The 10,071-nt window shown below is 40.3% G+C and overlaps 1 protein-coding gene across 2 annotated transcripts in view; it reads left to right on the forward strand.

The window, feature by feature from the left end:
* cd2ap (CD2-associated protein) overlaps positions 1 to 9,337 on the forward strand; it is a 66,858-nt gene extending 57,521 nt beyond the window's left edge. For both annotated transcript variants that reach the window (XM_067571631.1, XM_067571632.1), the window contains 3 exons: positions 921 to 1,126; positions 1,580 to 1,643; positions 5,967 to 9,337. In XM_067571631.1, the coding sequence (XP_067427732.1) occupies positions 921 to 1,126; positions 1,580 to 1,643; positions 5,967 to 6,008 (312 nt within the window). In that variant the 3' untranslated portion in view covers positions 6,009 to 9,337. The remainder of the gene's footprint in view (positions 1 to 920; positions 1,127 to 1,579; positions 1,644 to 5,966) is intronic.
* The last annotated feature ends 734 nt before the right edge of the window (positions 9,338 to 10,071 follow it).

Consider the following 10,071-nt stretch of genomic DNA (forward strand, 5'->3'; position numbering starts at 1 on the left):
CTGGCTTCAGCTCAACTTCAGCGTTTATAACCGTGTTTGCTTGCTCACAGTCTGCTTCTTTCCTTGACTGAGAAACCTTCAGCAGGACTATGTATCACATCACTGCTGCTCATGTGTGTGTGTGCACGACCATCGCTTCATAACACAACTATAGGTCACAACTCCACAGGATACCTTCACAACATAAAGCGGGAGATTTGTATGGAGATCAACAAAGTTTAGTTCCAGAGAAAAAAAACTGACTTGCAGTAAAATAGAAGAACGCTGTTCTGTGAGATACAGACGTGTGATAGATGCCATAAAAGCTTCATAAAGCTCTGCTGGTGTGGATTGCTCTTTAGGAGACAGAGAACGTCAATGCAAAATGTGAAAGAAAACTACACAGAAAGAGATAGTACAGTTAGGTCATCCTGCGTAAACGTCTCATTACATGCATGAATGCTCAAGTGAGAGTTCAGTGATGTAAAAAATAAAGTGGAATGATCAGATGAGTCATTGTTTACCAACATAATTCTTAACATTTGTCCTCTGAGCAGAAAGGGTCACCGCAAAGCAGTTTAAGTTATTCTGAGTGATTTCCTTTATCCTCTGAAAAATGTTTATCCTGATGGATGTGATCTGTTCCAGGCTGACAATGCCCTGCACAAAAGGCTCACTGAATAATAGTAATGACGTAATAATAATAATGACATGAATCATATTCTGTGTCATATCTCAACCCATTTCAACAGCTATCAGAGATTTTGGAGTGACATGTTAGCCAGCTCTCTCCATCATCACCATCATCCGAACACCAAATGAAGGAAATATCTTCTGGTAGAACGGTGTTCATCCTTCCATTACAGCCCCGCACGCTTGACGAATGTGTGTCTGCCTCACTCGTCCGTCTTATATTTTTCTCCCGCTTTCTATCTCCACAGCCTTCCACAAACACCTTATCCCAGTCACCGTCAATCCACAGGCCCAACGCGGCCAACACCGAGGCCAAGCCCAGCCCCGCGGCCCCAAACTCCAGCTCAGACAGCGCGTCTCAGGCCAGAGAAGAGCCCAGCTCCCAGCTGGACGAGCTGAGGAATCAGATGAAGGAGCTGCTGCTGTCTGTTGAGCTGCTCAAGAGCCAGCAAATGTAATGAGACACTGAATATGTCACTTTAGGATAGGGATTAGGATATAAGCTTGTGGAAATGTGTGGCTGCAAGCTCCAGACATCCTATATCTTTGAATGCATACATACTCTACATTGAGTTGGACAGTGACAGGAGGGGATTTGACATAAATTATGAGCTACTTTTGAGAGCAGGATTTTACGTTTACATACATACAATGCTGCAGTTAGTCTGAATTAGTAACAATATTAGTTTCCGTCACATTTGTCATAGATGTTGGAATGTTAAATAACCTTCTCCAAAGAGTACATGAGTTTGAGCCTTTTATCTATGTTGCAGGTGTATACACGTGCTAATGAGTGTGTGTGTGTGTGTGTGTGTGTGTGTGTGTGTGTGTGTGTGTGTGTGTGTGTGTGTGTGTGTGTGTGTGTGTGTGTGTGTGTGTGTGTGTGTGTGTGTGTGTTTATTTCCAGGAAAGAGATAGCGGAGCTACGAGGAGAGCTGGATGAGGAAAGGCTAAAGCGCGTGGCCCTGCAGGTAATATCGATCCCCATAGCAACACATGCTGGGCTGTCTACATTCATTACTCTCATTAGTTTAGCCAAATATTGATGGTATTTGTTCACATATGGAAGTACTTGGATGCACACCATTAAAGTGGTACACAACACTGACAAAACTGTTTGTGAAAAGCCACTTCTAAGAACTAACAGAATGTTAATCATAAGTGTTGGGAGGCTCAGTGAGCTTGATGGGGACACGAGATGGACAGAAGCTGCTGTCAGTACAGAAGCAGACAAACACAACTGCTCTTAAACTTATCAACAAGTAAAAATCTTTTCACAGATTTCACCTCAGTTTATTCCTTGTGAGCATAATTACTCAGTTTTAATATGACAGAACTAATTCAGTTTCCATTATTTGTTCCTCTTATATAATCTCGATTAAATTCAGGTTCAGCTTAACTTGAGTATCTGTTGTTCATGACCACTTTAACACTAGTGGTACTGGAAACACATTCTGCTCTTTCAGCAGCCTTCAAGTAATGTTATATTTAGCCTGCAGGTTGCTCGTGTTAATTTTATCGTTTGTGAGTATTCTGGAGACCATGTGGTTCATAAATACCAAACAACTGTATAGTTCCCACAAAGTTTTGTTAAATGCCATTCAATGGTCTCTTTTTCCCCGTCTCCCCCGTCTCTTGAAAAAAACTAAACAAAAATATTCTCAACAGAGTCCATTTAGCAGCTGTTCTTGTGTTTTCTATCTGCCCAGTTGTCATGGAAATGTAGATCTTCAATTTCCATGTTTTCTGAGCACTTAGTCTAAGTAATTAAGCCCTTAAAGTGGCATGCCATCAATTTTACACATGACGTTTAGTTTACTCACGATGAGGAGTGTTTTTCAGCCTGTGAGAACAGTTATATAATGTCTCCTGTGACTCTAGAAGAGCTTTCAAAAGTTAAAAAACCCTAATGATGTCATCAGGGATAGCTCTGATGATATCATAAGGGTTTTAGCAGTGGGACTTTAATTATTTCAAAGAAGGCCTACATTACAGACTGAAGGTGTTGAGTGTGAATAAAGCAGTGGGCATTCAGGAGGCAGGGAGGATCTAATAAAAGATGCCCTTGAGTTGCATTATGGGAAATGTAGGGTTGCTTTTTTTTTTTTTGGAGTGTGTCTCTTACTAGACACTAAGGCCCCTTTTACACAGCCTGTTCAAGGTGGGAATGCTGTGCTTTTATTCCACTTCGCTGTTCTGTATAAAAGGTATGGACATGAAGTGGGGGGGGCAGAATTGCTCCACCAATAAGCCGGCTACGGAGGAAGTCACAGACGTCCATGTAAAAGGGACAGCTGTTGTGTTAGACGTCGTGTCTCAGAATCTGGAACGCTGTTATATTATGTAAAAGCACACACAAGTGGCGGCATTATGCCAGCTTTGTTTGGTCCAGTGTTAAAAAGCAAAGGCTGATTTCTGATTGATCTTCTTTATGGCTTTTTTGCAGGATCTCTGTATAAAAGAGCATAAAGTCAGGATATATCAGACTCCGCTTCATGTACATGCAATATTGAATTGCTGGAATACCCCTTTAAAGTGCTCTGAAAAAATGGAAAGTTGATTATTTTGACAACTGGGCAAACTATGAATTGATGATCATATGATATGACTGAAAGCTAAATGGAAGTAAGATTGTTTCGTCAATTTTTGCTGTCTCAAAAGTCAAGAAAATGACTTTTTTAAATGTTCTTTTAATGTATTTGCCATTTGGCTCAAGTAATCCAAACCAGTTCATTTAATAGTCTTACCCATTTTTTAAACTTCATTGACAAAGCCTGCAGACAGTACTGTTGTGGTAAAACATCATTTTCAGTGATTGTTTTAAAGTTTCTTATTAAAGTTATTTTTCATTTTATTAAAAAACAACTTTGAGTTGAAGTCAGTCAATGGATTTGTATAAGACAGCTTAGCTTGTTAGCACAGCAGTCGCTCAGCTGCCTCCATCAGTCACATGGGGGTCCCTCAAGAGTCTCCCTCACTGCAGTGAACACATTCCTTCTCCCTGCACTCTGACGTGACCCGGCATCAGGAGTCTGACAATTGGATTTTTCCGGTGTAACAGTGTCTGACACGGCATAGCCCGGCCCAGCCCGGCCCAGCATGGCACCCGATAGAACTTGCGTCACAGGAGGGGAAAACCCCTGCAGAGAGCCTGCAGCATACACAGTCCACACATAACTGCAGATTTGTTTAACCCCCCCTGCAGTTAACCGCTACATCCACACATACGGTACGTGGAAAGAGATGGAAAAACCAAAGAAAAGAAAAGCTAGCGGGGGGAAAAAAGAAGACACTGCCATCACACTTATTGTCCCTCAGGACTGAAGCTTTTCTCTCGGATCGTTGCCGGGGGAAGCTGCAAGTTGCTCACAGAATGTGTGATGCAACGTGCAAAGACACATTCAACTCCAATTTGTACATGTATTGATCGAGGGAGACGTGTGGGAGGAGGTAGTTGAACCTTTTTATGGGATTGATCTCTTGCAGCAAGTGTGTATGATGTGTTATATAAAGATTGATACTGTGATTGAAATGATTGTTACACACAGTGGCTTCAGAAAGTATTTGACAACTCCCATGACTTCCTTAGTGTTTATCTTGTAATATTATATAAATAAATAAATAAATATATAGTATACAGTAGATAACAAAACTGGTCACTATCACAAAAATGTTAAGTAATTACAAATCCTGTCCATTTAATACAATTGTATTTGTTTTCAGACAAAATTCAAGAATTAAGCCAATTAATTAAAAAAAACAGAATGTTTGACTAATATTTAAGAACAAAGCGCAACAAAAGTCAACACACCCTTCATGTGGCTCCATTCTTTTATTTTTTTTTGAATATTTTTTATGCCTGGCTTTATTCTTTAAGGCAGATTGGATCCTCCTGGACATGGATGATACCATGAACACGTCTGTGAAAAGATCTTTCATTCTTCACAGTTGATTCTTTTCAGCTGCTCTTTGCTGGAGGGGTTTTGTTGCATTACCTTCCTCTTTAAAGTACTCTAGAGGTATAGGATTCAGGTCAGGGGACATACTTGGCCAGGTCAGAGTTTTCACTTTTTTTTCATCTTGTGTGATTTTTGCAGTGTGTTTGGAATCATTGTTATGTTGGGAAATTCCTCTCCTGCCAAGTTCCTTGTGACCGGGAGTCATCTTTTCATTCAGTATCTTGGCAAACAAACTTGCATTCATAGTGCCATCTATAAATGTCATCTCGCCTACACCTTTTGCACTCATGCAACCTCATATCAGCACACTCCCACGTTTCCCATGTTCCCATGTTTCATAGTCAGCACTATGCAGTCACTGTGGTAGTCCTGGCCAGGTCCACACCACACATGCTGGACCTCAGATGACCCATACTAATTTATTTTGGTTTCATCTGACCAAAGAATATGCTGCCAGTATTCATCAGGCTACTTTTCATGTTCTTTGGCGAAGTTTATTCTTGCAGTTTTGTGCCGTTCTGTGGTTAGGAGGTTTTGTGAGGTTGACTTCATGCACTGTCCTTCACACTGTCTGAGCAGTCACTGAAACACCCAATTTCCTCAGATAATCCTTGTAAGTCAGAAGCACTTGCCTGTTTGTTTTTCAATGCAAGGTTGCATAAGTAGCAAATCGTGCATGCCGTCATTTTTCAAGGACGGCCGCTGCATCTTTTGTTATTGGTAGTACGGGTCCTCCTGTACCTCCTAACCTGCAGCTGTGTGTTAGCTTCTTCTACCCTCTCCCATCTTTATGAAGTCTCACAATCTTTCCTTTTGTTCCCTGTAGATGGACAGTACTCGATCGACCGTATGTTGATGTTTTCAGTTGATACTCATGTAGGGAAAAGTCACAAATAAACCAGAGAGTTTAGTTGTAGCTCAAGTGAGTTGAACTGAGTTTGTTAATGTTGTGGTTTTCAGAACCCTTGAAATCGATTAGCTAAGCTGTTCTTGGCTACTTAATAACTACAAGCCTGACTCTGTGTGGAAGTCTCGTCCAAAACATTTTGAATACTAGGGGTCACTGCGCTGTGTTTCAACATACTTTGTCACTTTGTCAGAGGCAGTCGCTGCTCAGCTCAGGTCGTCCTGCAACACGCCACTTCATTATCATTCAAATTCTCCTAATCCCTTTCACAGCGAGACGCCTCCACCATCGTGCTTCACAGCAGGGGGAAGTTGTCAGATAAACATGAGCTCTACCTTTCTCTGGCACACCAACTTAGAACATGTTTCAGTTCTGCATTGTGTTCTGATCTCCATACTGAGCGATGTGCTGTGTTTGTGTCCTCGCAGATGGAGATAGAAAAACTAAAGCGGACTGTCCACTCAACGTGAAGCCCACGCTCCAATCAACAGCAAGCCTCAAGGTCAGCTGCTGGCCTGTCGACCAACCGGAGCGCTGGAGGGCGGTGACGGGCGGATATTTGAATGGGCGGAGAGAGAGAGAGAGGGTGGGGGGGGGAATCGGATGAACCACCTCGAGCACAATCCTTTTCAGTGATCTACAAAAATAAACTCTCCCCATATTTGTAAGATTTACATTTTGCACATATAATTTTTTTTGTTTTCAAGCTAGATGTAATTAAGTTACAGATGTATATGTTTCTCTTTTTTTCTTTTTTTTTTTGCCAACACAAAACAACTGAGGCCTTACTTCAAACTACTGCGCTGGACTTGCAACTCTGCCACTCACGCTCTCTCCCCTTCACTCCTGCGCTCCTCGAACTCCTCCGGGAAGAGGTTCGCTCTCAGTACTACTGACTTTTGTATAAAGCAGGGGGCACTTGATTTCTCCGCCTAATTTTCTTTCTCATATTTTTTATGATGCACAAAATAGTTGATTTTAAAAAAAAATAAGAAATTTGTTTGATTTCAGTTAACATCTTTGGATCCTCGCAGCAAGTAATTTTTCTTTCCTATGAGGCGTCTGTCAGCAGTACTCCACTCCCATCACTGCAGCGCCTCAGAGAGCTCTGCTTTCTTTTTTCTTTGTCTATATGTTTTCTAGCATTCCTATCCAGGGTAACACTACTGTGCCTGTTTAAAAAAAAAAAAAAAAAATTTATCAAGTGTTTGTATTGGGAGCTTACATTTGCCATGATGGTGTCTGGAAAATGTGGAGCATGATATTGTATATCTATATTTTTTAAGTCTACTGACATGTCTAGTCAAATACTATATATAGAGGGCCTCTTCTATGCTGGTCTCTTCTATTTTTGTCAAACTGTTTCACCTGCTGGGAATGTTCTCAGAAGTTTAGCCACACTTAAAATCTGCAAGTAATGCAGACAAGTATCCACATGCAAAAAAAAAAAACCCCTATCCCCTCTAATGAGGGGAAAAAAGGCTGCATTCTTCCATTAACAAAGTTGCTGACCAACACATTGACATGTTTATCAAAAAGGCAGCCTGTTTATGATCATCTCTGCAACTTGCTCTCCTCTTTTTTTTTTTTGTTTTTAACCCGGCGATCATCCCTCTAATCCCCGTCACAGTCCATTCTACCTCTTCCGCTCTTTTATCCCACCCCTCTTTGATTCAGTGAATCCCATGATCTGAGAGTAGACCCGTCTTTCTGCTCTGTCATGTGTTATGCATGAGCCTGCACGGCACTCATCATTTTTCCTTTCTGTATCGTATATATGTCTGTCTACTTGTCTACATCTCTTCCCACATTCCAAGTATTGAGGTTAAGCTAACTGGAAGCATGCAGTACAGCGCAGCAATAATATTATAATACACTCACATCCTCCCTATTTTAGCTTTTACCAGCAGAGAGTTAAAGCCCCTATGTGTAGAATTTTTGTGGTTACAATGTCGTTCTTTTTTTGTTTTTAATAGAAAATTGAGACAATCCTGATAAAACACTGGTGCAGTCTGTGTGTCTACCATAGTGTCTCTTCAGCCACACTAGCAGCGGGACTCAAGAGATGGCAATTACAATAAGTCAATCAGTCGATTTGTCTGTCCACTGCTTTGGTTCAGAATGTTTCATAGTGAACCCTAATGACTTTTTGTGTTTCAAAAAGATCAAAGTTTTCACTTATCCAATGAAATATCTCAACATTTAATCATTTACAGACAATTTGGTTATTAATATACTCTAACTTTTTATCTAGCGCCATCATCAGGATCAAACTTTAAAAAGCAAGTTAACAGCAGACTGATGAGAAGTTTCTTGGTTGAATGTTTCAAGTCTGCTTCATCTCTGAGCACGTTGCCTCTGACCACTGCCGGGTGTTGTCAGAAGTATGCTCCGTTGCACCCCTAATCACACCCAACGGTGATGTCATGATGTACTGACACACCCCGCAGTACACTACTGCAGCAAGCTAAGAGGTTAAAAAACTGGAGTTTCAGCTGCCCTTAAGTTACTCTTTAAATTCAAAGACCAAATAAATACCTGCTAAGCTAATGACATTCCTATCAGCCTCAGCTGTATTTTGTCTTATGGGCTAACTATGCTAGCATCATAGCCCCACTGATCCTGGATTTTTGAGGCTGATAAAAAAAATCATATTATTAGTCATCTTTTTACAATTTTTTTTTTTTTAACAATTGTGACCAAGTTCTATAGTCTTTGCAAGCATGTTAGCTGTTAGCATGTAGCTTAAAGTGCCCAAGCACAGCTACTAGCATTGCTGTAGACTCTTAGTGTTTTTTTGATACTACACCTTGGAGTTGCCAAAGTCTAAAACAAAGGTTCAAATCCTACACATAGGGGGTTTAAGATGGAGCTCATAAACAGAAGAGAAAAAGGGTTGGATGCTTACTGTACTGTACATTGCTGTACTTTCTCAAAAGCAGTTTCAGCATTACAGAAGTGCTGCTATTAACACTTCTGGATGCTAATCTTTTTTAAAACCTGGGTAACTGGATTCTTATCACTGCTAGCAAGGTTGAGGGCTGCAGAAATGTGAGCGTTGAAACGAGAGTTATACTCTGTGGGACTGAATGTATAATGAGTAGTTCTGTGCTGATGGAAAAGCGTATCTTAATGCTGAGATGCTTTTGAGAAACCAACACCAGTACAGTACCAGGTGTAAACCCTCTGACCTACTGCTACTGTGTACCACAAATACAAGTATTGGTTACTGTTATTCTTTGTTTTTTTTTAAATTTTATTTTACATATTGTTATACATATCTCACATATGTCTTAAAGACGCGTTACTTTACTTTCAAATCATCCTCAGGCTTCATTCCATGTGTAAGATATGTGTGTGCGTGCTTTCACTGGTATCTGCTTGCACATATTCAAGTAACAGCGTCCATGATGTTAGAATTCTGGACTGTTGGGAGTGCTTTGACCAACTTGATACTGTATATCTGACCTTTATAAACATGGCACTCATGCAGTATGTCAATGCCGGACATAAAACACGCAAACTCTTCCTTTTAGCTCACAGCTCTTTAACAATATGGCTGTTCAATGAAATAATCACACCGTGGGAACGAGGGATCGGGTGACAGCTCTTATTATGTAATATCTGTAATATGGCTTAACTTCCACATATTGTACATTCCAGAGTTTGACACCAAGAAAAGAAGAAATCTGTGCACATTTATAACATTTTCAAGTGATTTTGTTTACAAGAGCTGTATCCTTGCATGAGCTGAGATTCTTTCCAAAAAATGAATAAATATCATCTTTATTTACTGTCATAGATTCCCTGCTTCTGTTTTGTGCCTTTTTAAAAAAAAAAAAAAAATTGTCCATCAATGAAAGGTTTTCCTTCACTCACAGCTGCACAACCTTGAGGCTTCTTCATGCTTGAATTCTTAAAAACTTATGCATTCTGGGAAATACTGACTGGAAGATATTGACTGTTCAGAGTAGAGAGTGAGTTTCTGAGGAAGTCTAATCAATCCATCCAATGGAGGTATTCTAAATGCCTTGTGCATTATTTTAGACATATTTCACTAAAATTCAGCCCGACATGTTTGGTATCTTTAGGATCTCTAACAGGATTTAAAGAGCTAGTATTTTGGAAAACAAGAAAATTAGCTTTGGGATGGATTAGAGTGATGGTTGTGCTGTAAAAATACTCATTTCCATCTCCTCTGTCTTTTTAAGTTATTTGAAATTTTGAAATTCGTGGCTCAAGAGCTAGCAGTGTTGAAGCTGAACATGTTAATACATCACACCAGAAAGTCAAATCAAATATACATGAAGCTTTAGCTTGAGCCCACTGCTACGCTGCATACGTGCATAACTTAGAAGTGTATAACCTCCGGCTATGTTTGAAAAACTTAGACAAGATCTTACCGTTCTGAAACACCTTGGTGAAATCTCAACTGTGCAACAGCAGGTTCTTCCCCTACATTCAGGATCAGACTCCGATCATGAAAGAACAGAGATATCTCTCAATAGAGCAGAATGCAATCTAGCCTTGGCT

Source organism: Thunnus thynnus, chromosome 18 (assembly GCF_963924715.1).
Source record: "Thunnus thynnus chromosome 18, fThuThy2.1, whole genome shotgun sequence".
Taxonomy (NCBI): domain Eukaryota; kingdom Metazoa; phylum Chordata; class Actinopteri; order Scombriformes; family Scombridae; genus Thunnus; species Thunnus thynnus.